Source organism: Pinus tabuliformis, chromosome X (assembly GCF_031772625.1).
Source record: "Pinus tabuliformis cultivar Carrire ecotype Pingquan chromosome X, CPIR1, whole genome shotgun sequence".
NCBI lineage: Eukaryota > Viridiplantae > Streptophyta > Pinopsida > Pinales > Pinaceae > Pinus > Pinus tabuliformis.
The window spans coordinates 1,599,422,925-1,599,439,987 of record NC_142308.1 but is presented as its reverse complement, the minus strand read 5'-3'; the positions used below and the strand labels follow the sequence as shown (position 1 = coordinate 1,599,439,987).

At 37.9% G+C, this 17,063-nt stretch overlaps 1 protein-coding gene across 1 annotated transcript in view; it reads right to left on the bottom strand.

The window, feature by feature from the left end:
• Positions 1 to 17,063, bottom strand: part of NAT12 (nucleobase-ascorbate transporter 12) — a 60,762-nt gene that overhangs the window by 12,593 nt on the left and 31,106 nt on the right. Inside the window, exons 5-7 of the mRNA XM_089448740.1 lie at positions 3,395 to 3,530; positions 3,147 to 3,197; positions 2,625 to 2,912 (exon numbers count right to left, since the gene is read on the bottom strand). Coding sequence (XP_089304866.1) covers positions 2,625 to 2,912; positions 3,147 to 3,197; positions 3,395 to 3,530 — 475 coding nt within the window. The remainder of the gene's footprint in view (positions 1 to 2,624; positions 2,913 to 3,146; positions 3,198 to 3,394; positions 3,531 to 17,063) is intronic.

Here is a 17,063-nt window from a genome sequence, read left to right as displayed (position 1 = left end):
GGTACCATCCTCGACATGAAGTACTCAGGGATTTTCCCCAAGTGTGTAACCTAGAAAAAAATGATTATAAATCTAATACGTTGATTTTAAGTTTATTAATCTAATAAATCAATTATTTCATAAAGATATTACATATTACAAATATACATATAAAAGTTACAATTTTTATATAAATTTCATTTTTCAGAATTATAAAGCAATATTCTTATTGTTTGTATTTACTGTTTCCCCACCATATCCAAATCCTTGCTTTTCAAAAAACTGGAGGATCTGTATCCAGATCGGGATCCAAGTCCGGGCAACTTAAAGAAAAATGCACGTTGATTTGGGTGAAACATTTCACCTTTCCGGGGATGTCGAAAAACATTTTGCCATGAGTTTCTTGTCTTGGGGCCATATCCCTGACCCTAGGGAACACGTTCCCATGTAACAATATTTTTTCCATTGGTGGTGTATGAACCACCTACAAGTACAGAAACAAAAAAGAAAAACAACAGTAAACATGGAACAAAAAGATCATAAAATATAGGAGGTTATACTGTTTCGAAAAAACTACATAAATTGTATCTAATATCTCCGGAATTTTAAAAAGCTTACATAGTATAATATATACCATTTCCAATATTTTAAAAGTGGGAAGTTCCAATTTTTATTATTTCATATGCATCTCAGAAACAGTGCCTCCCTAATTCAGGTGACAAATTCAAACCCAATTTCACAGCAACGAATAATGTTGCCTAGAAAAGCTTCAATAGCATAATATATACCATTTCCTAATATTTTAAAAGTGGAAGTTCCAATTTTCATTATTTCACACGCATCTCAGAAACAGTGTCTCCCTAATTCAGGTGGCAAATTCAAACCCAATTTCACAGCAACCAATAATGTTGCCTAGAAAAGAATCAAGTGATCACAATACTGATGAAATAGCATAGAAAAAGGTAAGCAAGCATAACACGCAAATCTATATAGGGAAGATTTATATTGAAGACAAAATTCTTTTCCTTCGAAATTTTCGACAATGCAAATGCTTTGCACATTCCAGTCTAAATAAAAAATGGTAATCATTTTTAAGGCTATAGATTTGTTTCCAGTGGAAGAGCAACCTTACTGTAACGCCTTAATTCTGGCCAGTCTGAATCCAAAATGCTAATCATTTTTTGGGCTATAACATATTTTTTTTCCAGTGGAAGAGCAACCTTACTGTAAATCTATGTTACCGGATCCGCTGGTTGAGGGTCCAGGATCCACGGATCCGTGTATCCGATCCGGATCTGGCTAGAACCGGCAAAAATACGCCTTAGCGAGGATCCACGAAATTCGGAATCGTATCCGGACGCCCAGAAACGGATCTCGATAACAGAGCCGGATCCTTCACAAAAAATCAACGGATTTCAAAAATTAGAAGCCGTTTTTTAAAATTCAGGTTTTGTCTTTTCTTGATTTGTGTCTTGGTCGGCCACAACAGCAAAGCAGTGAAGCAACAGCGGAGAAGGAAGCGACAGTGAAGAGGCAGTGGAGGAGGCAGTGACGGTTTGTAAGTTGACTGCAACGTTGAAGGCACACGTTTGTAGAGCTTTGAGAGCAGGTGAGCTTTGTAACTTGGCAGCAACTGTTAATGGACAAAACGTAAACTTCTTCCTCATCCAAATTGGCGGCAACCGTTCATGGACAAAACATCAACTTCTTCCTCATCGTCTTTGATAGGAATTATATTCATTGCTTGAGAGTATTGTAATTTACAAAGAGTCTTACAAAACGTTGTTCAGAATGACTCAAATATTATGTTATAATTCTAATTAACTGAGTATTGTAATTAAATTATAATGTTATTATCTGAAATTATAAAAATATAACATAATGTGTAAATATAATTAAATTATAATGTTATTATGTGGAATTATAGAAATATAACATAATGTGTAAATATTTTTAACTTAGAATGAGACTTGAGAGTATTATAATTAAATTATAATGCTACTTAGAGACTAGCTTTGGATTGATGTTTCTATTAAATATTATAATATTACATTTTCTACCTGTTACATTAAAATATTATAATAATTAAAATATTAAAATTATATATTAAATTTATTAACATTAACATTAAAATATAAAATTTGTATATTAAATTTTTTAAAATTTAAAAATATTAATATTTTTTTTTGTATCCTTGCTTTATCCAGATCTTGAATTATCAAAAATCTAGTGAATCCGGATCCATATCCGTATCCGAATCCTGGTAACTTAGCTGTAAATTGTGGATTATGGCTTCTCAGATTTAGCAGGCATATATGATTTAGTAATTCACTATTTGAACGTCTGTTGACCAATGTACATCTTTATTTCAATCTTGCTTTACTCTCTAGCCCTAGACTGAAGAAGCCTCATGCACTCGGTTACACATGATAATGTATTTTCCATCCCATTAACTGAACTTGGTGGTTCAAGGAAATTGATATATTTCATTATTTCAAGTTCTTTCCAGACAAAAGAGAGTGAATATTTAGCTGTTTTAGAGGATATTCCTATAAAAATTCAAATGCATTGACAATCATAGTGTTAATACAATAATAGCTTGATTTTGTATGAATGATTTGTTCTCTATGACTGTCATCACTCACCGAATCCACAGATGCAATTACAGACACAGCACACATTACAATTGCTGTCCTCCAATGGAAGGTTGGAGTGCCCCACTGAAAAGGATATGGAACTCGAACCCACGACGCTGTTCTCCACGCTTTTGAAGCATCTGTACGACAGTGGTTCATTGTAAATACATGCTTCCTGCAAGCCTCTGACACAATATTTGAAATGGGTACACTTGGATCACACCCTTTGTAATTATAAGCTCCAGCCTCTGTTAGAAGAAAAGCATATGCCCAAGTGATCCCAAGGCCCAGTGGAACCTGAAATGAAAAACAAGGGCTCTATTTAATGAACACTGAATAGTCAATATCATTATTGCATCATACTGTCAAAGAAGTGAAGGATCTGAAAGGAATCATTCAACAGCATGAAAAAAAATTCTAAATAGGTCAAACTATAAACAAGAAGAATCCAGGTCAGAAATAAATATAAAAACCTGCCTACAACTCAACATGCAAACCATCAATAAAAAGGAAAACAATTATGGAACTTACCGCATAAACTTGAAATATCCGATGGCCAAAAATGGAAATCTTGCGTAGATACTGCAATTTTTAGTTCAATCACAAAGAACGATTATACATATTTTCAAAAGTTTTGAATCAGGTGAAGCAACACAAATATTACAAAACAAGTTTTTGTATGTTTGGACAACTATGATATCAAGCCCCAAAAGATGAAACAGGAAAGAACTGCTACAAAATACACCTCATTTCAATTCAGCTGAGATGATATTACTTACCAAAGCAAAAAGGATGACTAGTAAAAGCTGAGGGATGCTAATTTCCACACAAGTACCAACTTGAGGAAAACCATAGCTGAAAAATGCTAAACCTACTGCTGCTACAGTTGGTGCAACAACAACGGGGTTTATCAACCTGAAATCAGCATGAATTTAAACTCAAACTTGTTGGGTGATTTAAAATAATAAAAGTAGATCATTGCACTGAAATCAAAAACATAACCCAAATCCATCTTAAGTGTTGATTCACACTTGCAAATTTATTTACAAATGAAAGTTAAAAGACAAACTCTTCCACACAAATTCATTTCTGGCATCTCCTTGCAACTTCTTCTGGATAGACTTGCGTGTAACTGAGATGATATTCTTATTAAGAAATTAATAAGAGTATGTAACCAAAAAAAAAAACAGTTCCGGATAACGACAGTTGCTGTTGTTAGAGAGTTTATTATTTAATTGCAAATCTCTAGAAGCCCTGAACTCAGCTTCTCAGCTAAGTTACCAGGATTCGGATCCAGATATGGATACAAACCCAGATCCGCCAATATTTTGAAAAGCCAGGACTGGATACAAATATAGATCCAAATTAGCCAATTCTTGAAAAGCCACGATCCAGGTACAGTGGGGAAACAAAAAATACAAACAATATAAATATTTTTTATAATTTTAAAAATAAATTTATACAAAAACTTCAAATTTTATAAAATATGACAGTTAAACTTATATACATTTGTATATGTAATACTTATATCAAATAATTAATATATTAGATTAATAAACTTGTAATAAAAGTATTATTTATAAGTACTAAACATTAATTATTTTATATAATTAAATTATAAACAGTCTTAACATTAATAATTATTAAATAGTCAATTAGATGTAGCTTGGGTGGTTGGTTGGGAGAAATATTGATATCCTCCCCACCCGGGTTCAATTTTCGCATCTGACATGTTGAGGTCAGAATGAGTATATCCTTGTAATCCCTTTGAGCCTTGTTAGTTGAGAATCTCATGAGGACCTAAACATGTATATTCCTCATATGGAATATAAAGATATTTCTCCAAGGAAAATTATTAGATGGAGAATGATTAACATAAATTTTAACATTAACTATTGTAAAAAGTTATAAGCATAAACCGAGGGGGTGAATATTTAATATTCATCCTTTGTAACATAATATAATAGGGGCCAGCCACCAAACTACTTGATAATCACATCTATAACATGAATTGGACACACCAAGTAAATAACATAACATCTAAGAATGGAATTCAATAATATTTAACATCTAAAAAACAACTACTTAATCACATCTATGACATGAATTGGACACACCAAGTAAATAACATAACATCAAGGGACGGAATTTAATAATATTTAACATCTAATAAACATTAGGAATTTAATAATCGGTGTCGACATTTAAATTTACATGTACAACAAACATAGTTTTAAAAATCGGAACCATTCTCTGAACCAGCCATCCATCAAACCTGATTCAATGAACCAGTTTTTAAAAACTAAATAATTTTTAATGAAAAAATTATTTTTAAGATTCCAAACCATCTGAGATAAAATATGCAAAATTTGTTCATCTATATACCATGTAAGGGTGAATATATCAAAATGGCACTCAGTGCTTATACATTAGCAACAAAATACATAATCAATGAGGCTCCAAATGGCCTCTAGAGTCCAAAAGCCACGCCACAAGTTACTGGGCCACTAGCCTGCTACAAACCACTAATCAACACGTCACTCATCAACACCTAGAGATGGGATCATCAACAAGACCTATATAAACATCATCTCGCTCAAAGTCTTTAGACTCCTCGGGTTCCTCAACCTTATAAATTATAATATAATAGAAAAAACTTAACATGTCTAACCAATGATTTTGGTTTCAGTGAAGGGTTCATCTCCTTGACCTTATAATATGGTAGAAAAACCTCAGCATGCCTCCCAATTCTTTTGGTTTGAGTGAAGGGTACTGTAACAACCCACCCAGTGCCTTAAATCCTAAATAAGGATACAAAGTACCAAAGTTTCACTTTTCTGATTCAACTCAAAACTCTTATTTGAGATTGCCATTGCATGCTACTCGTTCAGTGCTTTTTCACAATATAAATTTTAATAAAATCAAAGTCCAGATCATCGAGGTAGGATCATTTGAAGATTTTCACCCTTGTCACCAAGTCATCATTACTATCCAGCTACCATGTGGCAGATGACATGGCACCTCGAACCCATGTGTCAACATGAGGGTGGTGCCATGTCATCACTAGAGCCACTCAACCACCTGACCCTACAATGTCTTCCATTGGCCCAAAATTAATTACTTTATGTTTAATTAAGTCAATCTTTAATTAATGAATCAATGTATTATGATCACATAATTACACTAATTTAATAATAATATGAACCACATTAATTGGTTCAAAACATCGACCCAATCCTTACGATGTGATTAATCCGAAAGACTGATATCTACATTATGGATCACAAAAGTCTTAGATCTAACAATAATAAATACATTAAATTATCAAATAATAATAATAATAATAATAAATACATTTAATTATCACATCACTATTAAATTAACTTACACACACATAATTCAAAAGTGTTTAATGTCTTAACAGGCATTGATGAAATCTGAAATTTACCACTATAAAACTTAAAACATTTCATTGATGGAGTCACACTCTAAACATTTTAGTTGACCGTGGATGGGTGAATGCCTCAAACTTCTTATTGACCGTTGATGGGCTCATTGGCCATTGGCGAAATTGAACATGTAAATTTTAGAAACCTTGTCAAATTTGTCAAATCCCCAATGGTATTTACTATTATCAACCATCAGACAAATTTGACATGTTAACTATCAGAAACTTTGTCAAATTTGGCAAATCCCCAATGGTATTATCAGACGTCAGCAAAATTTGGCATGTGACTTGGCGAAACCCAATGGCATTATCGGTCATTGGCGAAATTTGACATGTAACTTTTAGAACCTTGTCGAATTCATCAAATTCTCAATGGTATTATCGATTGTTGACAAAATATAACATGTAACTTTTAGAACTTTGTCAAAGTCATCAAACCCCAAATCGTATTATCAAATTTCTACAAAATTTGACATGGAACTTTTAGAACCTTGTCAAATTCGTCGAACCCCCAATGATATGATCGAACGCCAGCAAAATTTGACATGTAACTTTCAGAACTTTGTCAAATTCGTCTAACCCCTGACAGCATTACCAACTGTTAGAAAAATTTAACATTTTCACTTGGTAAAAGCCTCACAAATCCTCTTATACATTGATGGGGTAGATTTTAGCAACTGTACAACGAACCTAGGAGAATTTGCAATAGAAATGAAAGAGGATTATCTCTATTAAATAATTTTTCCAAATTTACGATCAACATCCTCTACATCAAGCTCCAATGGTCGTAGATTGTTGAAATTCACTTGCACCCTAGGTCTGGTCTACGAGTAGACTAGAACACAAACATACTAGCATTGCTCAACTGAAAGACAACTTTGCACAGCGAAAAATAATAGCAAGTAGATCAATAACATTACACAAGTTTTATGGCCCTAATCACGTTTCTCATTAGTCCATCAATAAGAAAACGCTAGGGCTCTTGTACCAAGGATCATGGTCTTTTAGAAACCTTAAAATAACACTAGTATATTTAGTATACAACAACATACAACTAGGGCTTGAGGCCTTATCCTTCAAGCCCTCAACTACCCACAAAAGCAAAGATGAATAACTTGACTTACTTGTTGGTTGACCCTTCTTAGCAATCATCCCTTTCAGTCCTCTTGTCCACAGACGTCTGCTCCTTTAGACTCTGTCCAACAAGTTGTACCTACCAGCAATTGTTCCTTCAACCTACTGCTCATAACAACCACAATTCCCTTGTTGGTAGGTCCTTCCTTTGCCTGGCAGTCTTTTGTTTTAGCCATCCTAAGCAGTTCTCTTGTCTTGTTGTTCTTCTCTTCAATAGTCTCGGCCTGTTTCTCATGGTTTATGTTCAGCCCTTACATACCAGCCTATACCTAGCCTTTGCCCTTCTACTCTGATCACATTATCTGAGGCCCCTTGACCTATAGGTTAATCCTGCACCCTAGTCTAGGGGCTATGGTTGCCTGCAACCAACCCTTCTTGGCTCTACAGTTTCCTTACCAAGCACCTAATAGATCTGTAGGTGGCCTTAACCACCTCGTCCTTCCAAAACTAGGCCTCGGACCACCATGTAGGTTCTCTTTTGCTTGCAGTGAAACTCCTTTAGGCTACTATCCAGCATTAGCCCTCAAGCACAAATACACAATCATTGCCATGCTTGGTAAAAGGAAGGTCAGACATATAGACCATGGAGATGGATTCCCAGGGCCGGCTAAGAGTAGGAGAGGAGTATATAAGCCTTGCTTCTTAATGGTTGGCTTGGCGATGACTCGAGCAATGCAGGATCTGATATATTTTCCAATGTCCTATCGAAGATTTGGCCAATATAAATACTTCTGCAATACTTCCATTGTCTTCTCTACGCCAAAGTGTCCTGCGACCCAACTATAGTGCGCCTCCCAAATCATCTTGGCATGCTCGCTTGAAGGAACACAAAGGTGTCCCAGGTGGCATAACAATGCGTCCTGGAGGTGGAAATCTAGAACTTGCTTGCCATCCATCAGCATCTGGTATATGGTGGCGAATTCTAGATCATTTTTGTAAAGTTGTGGCCATCCAGAAGTCTCATGCCCACAAGAGTTGAGAACAGTGGTCAATGCCACAACTGTTGGTCGACTGAGACAATCTGCAACATTATTGGTGTTGTCCTTGTACTTAAAGTTCAAATGAAATTGTTGCAGATATGTGGACCATTTCTAATGGTAGTCGTTATGCAACTTCCCTTGTGTCTATATAAAATAAAGAGGTTGGTGATCTATGTGGATGATGTATCCTTACCCAAAATGTAATGTTTCCACTACCGACATGCATGCATGATGGAATACATCTCTTTATTGTAGGTGGGGTATTTTCAAATTGTATCAGAGAGTGTTTCATTGTGATAGGCTTGTTTGGTGAGAATTGCACCAATAGCATAATAGGAGGCATCTGTCTCAATTTCAAATGGTTGTTGCGAGTCTGTCAATGTGAGTATTGGTGCAAAGAAAAGGTGGTGTTTGAGCTCAACGACTGCCTTTTGTTGGGACTCGGACCAAAAAAACTTTGCTTTCACTCCGCCCTTGGTAACTTGACTCAAAGGCCAAGTGATATGAGAGAATCCTAACACCAACCTTCAATAGAAATCGGCAATGCCGAAAAAACTACAAAGCTCTGTTAGAGTGGTCGGCGCTAGCCAATCCCAAAAGACTTGAATCTTAGCCGACTCCACATGCACACCATGCTCATCAATGATGTAACCCAAATATTGAACCTAGTTCATGCCAAAGGTGCATTTCTCCAAGTTGGCACATAGTTTGTGTCGTCACAAGTTTTAAAGGACCTATCGATATATGTTGCAAGTGTTTCTTCCCAACTCTTGTTTAAGATGAGGATGTCATCCAAGTATACAACCACGAATGAATTGGTGAAGGACCGCAAGAATTCATCGATCAGCCTCATAAAAGTTGCAGGGGCATTTGTCAACCCAAAGGCATGACCAACCACCTAAAAAGGTCATTCTTAGATTTCACGGCGATCTTCCATATATATGTGGGTTCTATTGGAACCTGGTGATAGCCAAACTTCAATCAATCTTGTTTAAGTACTTGGCCCCCTTGAGTTGGTCAAGAAGGTCATCAATATGTGGGATTAATGCTTGTTCTTGACAATGATTTATTCAATGTCTGATAATCAATGCAAAGTCTCCAGGTCCCATCCTTCTTCTGTACAAGTACAATTGGGGGCTCCCACAAAGTGCGGAACTTGGCCAAATGTGCCCTTTTTGTATCAACTCCCAATCTGTCGCTTGATTTCTTCATTTTCCAAAAGAAAGCGGTGGTATAGACCCATTGGGTAGAGGTGCTCTGAGAGTCTGATCAATCAAATGCTTGACTTGATAGTGCAAAGGGTACCCCTGTGTGTGAGGAGAAGATGTCCCTGTACTCTTCCACTACCTTATCCACATGCTTCTGTTAAGTGCAGGAACCCTTCTCGGGGACCATGGATGTGGCCACAATCTTCCCCTTACTTTGAGAGTGAATCAGACAGAAAATGAATTTCCCAGTCTGGAAGATGACTTTACTGCATTGCATAGTAGAGAGCAAAGAAATGGTGGTAGATGAGGCTAATTCTGGTATCCTATATAGCTTACTGCCCAAAGTAATAATAACAGTGTGAAGCCTGGACTCATACATAGCATGACGCTTCCACAAGTATGGTTAGCCTAATAATACATCACATACTTCAAGGGGAGCAATATCACACAATACCTCATTCGTGAAGTGCTTAATGTTATAGGGCAAGCGGCACTGCTAGCTGACACAGAGATCTCACCCTTGGTGCAGCCATTCGATGGTGTAAGGCTATGGGTGTGGTGTTTTCAGTAGAGTCTAGACCCACCCACTTCACGACCTCAGCTGAGATGAGGTTCTTTTGACTGTCATTGTTGACAATGAACTGCAACGATGAACCCTTCACCTGCATCTATGAGTGGAAGAGACGCTCACCCTCCTCTGGATCTCCAAGCTCAATCTTCTTGACCTTGCTGGTGGCAACAGTGGCGCAGGGTTCTACAGCAATGATCTGTTTCCTGTTGTCGAGTTGGAAGCTTTTAGCTCAACCACCAATGACTGCTTCACACAACACTCATTTGCGTTGTGAGTAGGGCTCTTATGGAACTCACACCACTTTCCTGTGTCTTTCCCCGTCTTATCGTTGTCGTTCTTTGATTGTGGCTTCGATGGGTGGTCTCGGGTCATTCCTTCTTTGCTCGGTCCTTTGTTCTGCAGCTTGGAGTTGCTTTCGCCTTGCTTCGGATTTGCAAATCTAAAGTCTCACATTTTCTTTTGTTTAAATTTTTGCTCAATCTTGACAGCATATAAGTGCGTCACGCCAAGCGAGTAGATGTCCAGGAACTCCATTTATGCCTAAATGTTTTTGTGCTGACGACCACAATACTTGAGTACCAAATGTCACTCAAAATCCTTGATACCTAGCTTTGTGCATAGGGTATTAAAATATTTGTGAACTCTAACACGTCTTAGTCTCTTTCCTATTGCAGTGTGGTCCATTTTATGTACTTATCTTCACAGCTCCCAATAGGGCAATATTGTTCCTCGACGATGTCTCAAAAGAATTCCAAGTGGGTGGGGTCGAAAATAGTGATGGTTCATTCTTGTCCCTTTGCTCACAATACGTTTCCCACCAATCCTTGACGTGGGGTGTAGCTTTAAGGAGTACAAAAGTAATATTTTCCCTATTGAAATAAGTATGGACCAAAAAATATCCTTCCAATAGATTTAACCATCTATCTACCGCATTTGCGTCTCTCTGGCCTTCAAATATAGGAATGTCAAAGCTAACTTGTACCGTAAAATTCCAAGTGGGTGGGGTCAAAAATAGTGAGGGTTCATTCTTGTCCCTTTGCTCACAATACGTTTCCCACCAATCCTTGACGTGGGGTGTAGCTTTAAAAGTAATATTTTCCCTATTGAAACAAGTATGGACCAAAAAATATCCTTCCAATAGATTTAACCATCTATCTACCGCATTTGCGTCTATCTGGCCTTCAAATATAGGAATGTCAAAGCTAACTTGTACCGTAAAGGGGGTGGTACCTCCAAAGTGACTGCTAGATAAAGATGCTTCGCCCACAGGTAACCGCCAAAGGATCTAAGAAAAATTATCCATCATCTCGTTCCTTTGTCGCTCAAAGGCTTCTTCGAGCAACAATTTAGAAGGATCTCCTGCTCCCTCTTCTTTCTTTTCTTTTGCCATTAGAGGTCGTCAGGGTCAGCGATGTTGGTCTTGCAAGGGCTCAAACCAGTTCAAGTTCCAACTCCTTGTACTTTGACCTCATTGGGGACATGCACAGAAAAACAGAGAAAGAGCAAATCACTTTGATACCATTAATCAGGGTTTATACAGTGTAAATAATCCACAAAATTATGACCTGTTAATATGGGCAATCTGAAATAAAATTTCTTCTCACATAAACACAGAATTTCTCTACTAGATGCGGCGGAATACGAACAAAAATAAAAGCACAGTCACACAATTCAAAAACACATTTGTCTAGGTAACCCAATTGGGAAAACCCTCTGCTTGTTTGAGAATTTTATTGATAGAGAAACTGAGGAATTGATCTCTTACAAAATAACAATTGTTTCAATTTGAAAGACACACCTATCTTTCCTGCTTGTTCTAAGTTTGAAACCCTTCCAAGATTGCTGATCTTTGTTGCCCTCTACCAACCTATGCACAAGCTTCTCTTCCACACTCTTCCTCTCACAAGCTCCACGCACAAACTCGTGCTTCCTATTGCTTGGTCTCACCAACCCATGCTCACCAAAACAATGATTAAATGTGTGCCTTCGTTCCTCCTTTTAAAGACAATTTGAATGGTTAAAATTAATGAGTTTTCTAACTAATGATTTTGTGATTGATTGAGTTAGCATGAATTAACTGCTCATGCAACATGCCCTATTTCAAGTCAACCACTTGAAACTCAATAACTTGTGCTTTTCCTCAATCAACTCACACTAGAAAACCAAGAACTCGACTTTCAATTTCAAGTTTCAACACATCAGTTAGCTACAACCTAACTCGTCCTAATTTATAGGGAATCTCCTAATTTTTAGGCACTCGAGTCATGCACAAGGAGGAAGTCATTCTAGCTCCTATGATTAAAGCACAAATCAAGGAACCATTTTCTCACTAATATTTTCAACATGCAGGAAAAAAATGACATACAGATTTAAACAAAAACACAAAGCTACAACGAAAATTGAACTTCAATTAATTAATAACAAATACTGAAAATTGTTTACATGCAGAATGAAAACAAACTAGCCCGAGCGATGGTACCTTATCTTTGAGAAGAGATGTGACTATTACTGAACTATGTTACAATGAGGCTCGAAGGCCTTTTTATTATTGAGAAACAATGGAAAACCCTAAACATCCAAAAACCTAACCATAGGAGATGAAACGTCAAAAGTTTGTGGGTCCTGCTGGGATTAGTTGGAATGCCAACTTCTCGGGGTCGTAAGTTGGGCATATGATCTCCATTTGGCGTGCATGATACCTCGTTAGAAATATTTATCCAATAACGAATTTTCCCAACAAAGCCCTAACTCTGGCAATGGGCTTAATGCGTTTTCCCAAAAAAACGTCATTTAGGGCCTCAAAACGGCTATGGAAATTCAAAACCCAAAAAACTGCCAAAATTAGAAAATTGTGCTAGAATTAGCGAAACTAAAAGGAAACAGTGTTGGGGGTCCAAGTGGAATAGGCGAGTGGCCACCAATATCCACCTAGATCACCAAAAATAGGTAATATTCATAAATAAATAAGCACTCTTGCCAGGAGTTATTCTCAACCATTATTTATACATTTCTTCAAAGAGAAATAGGGAGAAGTAGAAATGTCAAAATACGAAGTTACCAGAGGTTACTTCCCACCCAAAACTTATGCACTTCTTTGCATAAATTTAGGCATGAAGATTAAAAATTAATTTATCCACTCCACACATCAAATTACTCCCAAGAAGCTCTTGTAAACTTGGATTACTATACATTAAATCAAAACATAAACTTAGGACTTTTAATGAATAAGAATATATTTATACCATAATCATATGAACAAATGTTCACTATCACAAAATTAAACATTACAGTTTTCACTCTTCCTTGGTAATAACCTAGATTCTACCAAATTTACCATGTCTCCATTAACTATGTTAACCCTTGGTATATAGTAGACATTTGGGTCATGCATCAATAGGTGTTTGTTCTAGCTATGTACTCACATTTATATGAGTTTTATTGAGATTTATGGCAAGTGAGGTTTGCTCCTCATACAAGATCAATAGTTCAGATTATACCAAACAGAAAAACTTGTACACCTTCAGGTCACCATACCAAATTTTCTATGGCAGCTTAACACACGTACCACATTTTAAATTCCATACAAGAAGAAAAATACATTTTCTATCTCTAATCTTACCAACAAAATTTAGAGAGCAAATGAGCAACAATCATGCGTATCAAATGCAACGCTTATCGGTAAATTTCAAGTTGGAAACCATCTTGGGAAGGAGCCTTTTCCACCAACCATAAGCTCAGTTGTAACAATGCTCTCTACAATTGGCCAACCCCTAGCGAAGCTATGGTACCACGAGGAGAAACTATCAACACTTAGAAATTTGCGATGGGTGAAGGCATTTCTCCTTCACATGAACAAAACATCAGCGAACTATACCTTCTATGTCTAGGGTCTCCACAAACCTCTGGTGGCTCTCAGCTAGTACAAAATTTATATAATAGTATAACATATGTACCACATTCTAAATTCCTACAAGAAAAAAGTTAAACACGCATTTTATATTTCTAGCCTTACAAACAAAATTTAGAGAGCAAAATAAGCAACAACATGGGTATCAAAGGCGACACTTACTGCAAATTTCAATTTGGAAACCAACTTAGGAAGGAGCCTTTTCCACCGAACCATAAGCTCAACTGCAACAATGCTCTCTATAACTTTCCAACCCATAGCTAGGCTATGATACCACGAGGGGAAACTATCAACACTTAGAAATTTGGGATGGGCGAAAGCATTTCTCCTTCACAAGAACAAGACATCAAAGTACTCTACCATCTAAGTCTAGGGTCTCCACAAATCTTTGGTGCCTCTCAACTAGCCAATATAGCAACACAATAATCTCTTCATTGCTCTACAATCCATTGGCAATTTCCTTGCCCATTGTTTATCACATTGGCCCAGCATGAATCAATTCATAACCACTGCCGCTCAACCCATTTCCAAAGCTCTCTAGTAAGTAATGGGCATGCAAAATTTGTTTCTAAAGAGCCTAAAACACATCAGCAATGCTCCAATCCACAATTGGCACTTCTCTAGTTGTATATACGCACCCAAATCTCTGTATAAACACTCAAAACAATGCAGCAATCTTTCCACTCGAAAATGGCAACTCTCTACCCACAAAATCATTGCTTCAAGCACCCATGTGTCTCTTATATTTTTGGGTATGGTCTCAATGAACTCATGGATGTCTCATCCACATGTTTTCCCCATTTTCCCACACCATTCGTGGGTCAAACCTTGAATACCGAGATGGGTACTTTCCCATGTTTCGCAATGAAGTTCAGGAGTACTCCACAACCACCACACAACCCCCATAAATGTGGCAGGTGGTTGTTTCACCTACTTATTGCTTCATTCAACTTCCCCTTGGAATCTATCCTTAAAGAAAATTGATGAAAAGGATTTACGTCTTTGACTTTAACTTGTAATATCGTCACCTAATTCTTTCGATTTTGATGTTGTTAAGGTTGATGACACCAGAGGATTCGAACTTCTAAGCACTAAGTAAAATTGTCGAAGAAAAAGATGATCTAACCATTCCAGTTCAATCCTCTATGAAACTTCGGTAATTTGATACCCAAGATGAATTGTTATCATGAGACTTAACCATGTTGACAACAATATTTTTTGAAAGATAGGTCATTTGTTTTTGCCCTAAGAGATATTTATTTATTGACTAGTTAAGATTATACTCTCATATATAGCTTGAGTGGGCCTAATGGTTAAGAGCATGTGTTTCCTCCTAAGAGGTCACAGGTTCAAAACTAGAGGAGGTAGAGTATGTATGTCTCCTTAGACTTAGCATTCAAATGTTAAATGGAGGTGGGTCCCTTGTCCCACAAACAAGGGGGTCTCATACACCAATTGGGATCGATGGGGATGGCGCGCGCGAGGGTTTCTACAGCGACCAAACAGGCCGCCGACACACTAGATGACATTGTCCCTGCAACACTAAGCAACCCTGGCTATGGCTCAGACCAGGTTGGGTGAACTATTGTGGATCGGATTGGCACGCTCCTTTGGGCTTCTCACTGGAAACAACTAAAGGGCATCGTAGAACCCGCAAAACAAACCAAGAATGTCAAAGAGTCGGCTGAGGATACCTTTCAGGTCACGGGTCCCGGCCACGAGGGCATTCTAGCAGCGGTGCATAACCTTTGTCGATACCAGATAACAACCCTTGTGGAAGAACGACCTCCACTGCGGACACGGAGGACCTCCCCTCACCTGAAACGTGGCACTCCTAATGGATCTGACCATGGGAAAGACGAAGAGGGCAACCAGAAAGCAGATCGGCTCAGAAGTGGACCAGATCTGGCTGCCTACAGACCAATCTCCACTGTTTACCACTGGCTAGCAGAACCTGCGACAACAGAGGAAGGGAAACCCTCTATGATGAGCACGGAAGCGCAAGCGAAAGTATGGGGCACCTGGATGGGCGCGCCTTATACAGACCTCCCACCACACCGAGATCAGGATCTGGCCAAAAAAGAACCAGACAGAGCATCGTTATACTCAGATCTATCACCTCAGGGCACATGGGCAACAGATCGAGCCCCTCCTCAGACAGATCCACCCACTACTGAGGAGGATCTGATACAAATCTTCATTAAAACACTAGAAGGCAAGACTATTTGCTGGAGGATCTGGAAGGGGAGGAGGATTCAGGAGCTAAGGTTAAAAATCCAAAACCACCTCGGTATACCAGCATACCGGCAAAACCTGATCTACTCAAGCTACAGTTTACAGGACCAACACACACTCCAGGACTATGGCATTACCACAGACTCTACCATCATGATTAACCTGCGTCTGAGGGGCGGATGCGCTGGAACTAACTCAAAAAGCACTGGATCCTTTAAGGACGGAATCAAAGACAAGAAAAAGCACAAGCCAAAACAGCAGCTCTGCCCAAGCTACCAGGACCTTACATCGTAGAACAAAAATCTGAGAATCTTGCTCTTACCATCGCAATGCCTGAGTTAAACAACTTGTACAAAGATCTCTATTCCAAATCAGTTATATGCAGATTCAATGGGTTCTGGCCTAAATCTGATATGCTGCATCAATGGATATATGATGCTTGATCACCAAACTGTGAAATATACTTATGCCCCAAAGGATTCTTTATACTCTGATTCAGAACAATACAGAAAAGGGAACATATATTTAACAAGGGACCATGGTTTTGGGGCAATGCAGGACTTTTTATGACCCCTTGGTTTCCGGATTTCGACGCCAACACAATGGTGGTATCAAAGATGCCAGTTTGGGTCAGGTTGCACAACCTCTCGTTACATTTCTAGCATCACAATGTTTTAATCACCATAGGAAATACATTGGGAAAACTCCTTAAAATCGACGGAGACAGACTTACAAGAGGAATATTTACTTTTGCCAAGATATGTGTTGAGCTAGATCTTAGTGAAGGATTACCAACAAGCATAACATCGAACTTTAATAATACACAGTGGACACAACAACTAGACTACGAAAATACATCCTTTCGATGTCGTGGATGTCTACAAACAGGACACCTCCACAATGCATGTCCAAAAGCCAAACAAACACCCAAATGGAACAAAAAGCAACAGAAACAGCCAAAAGGA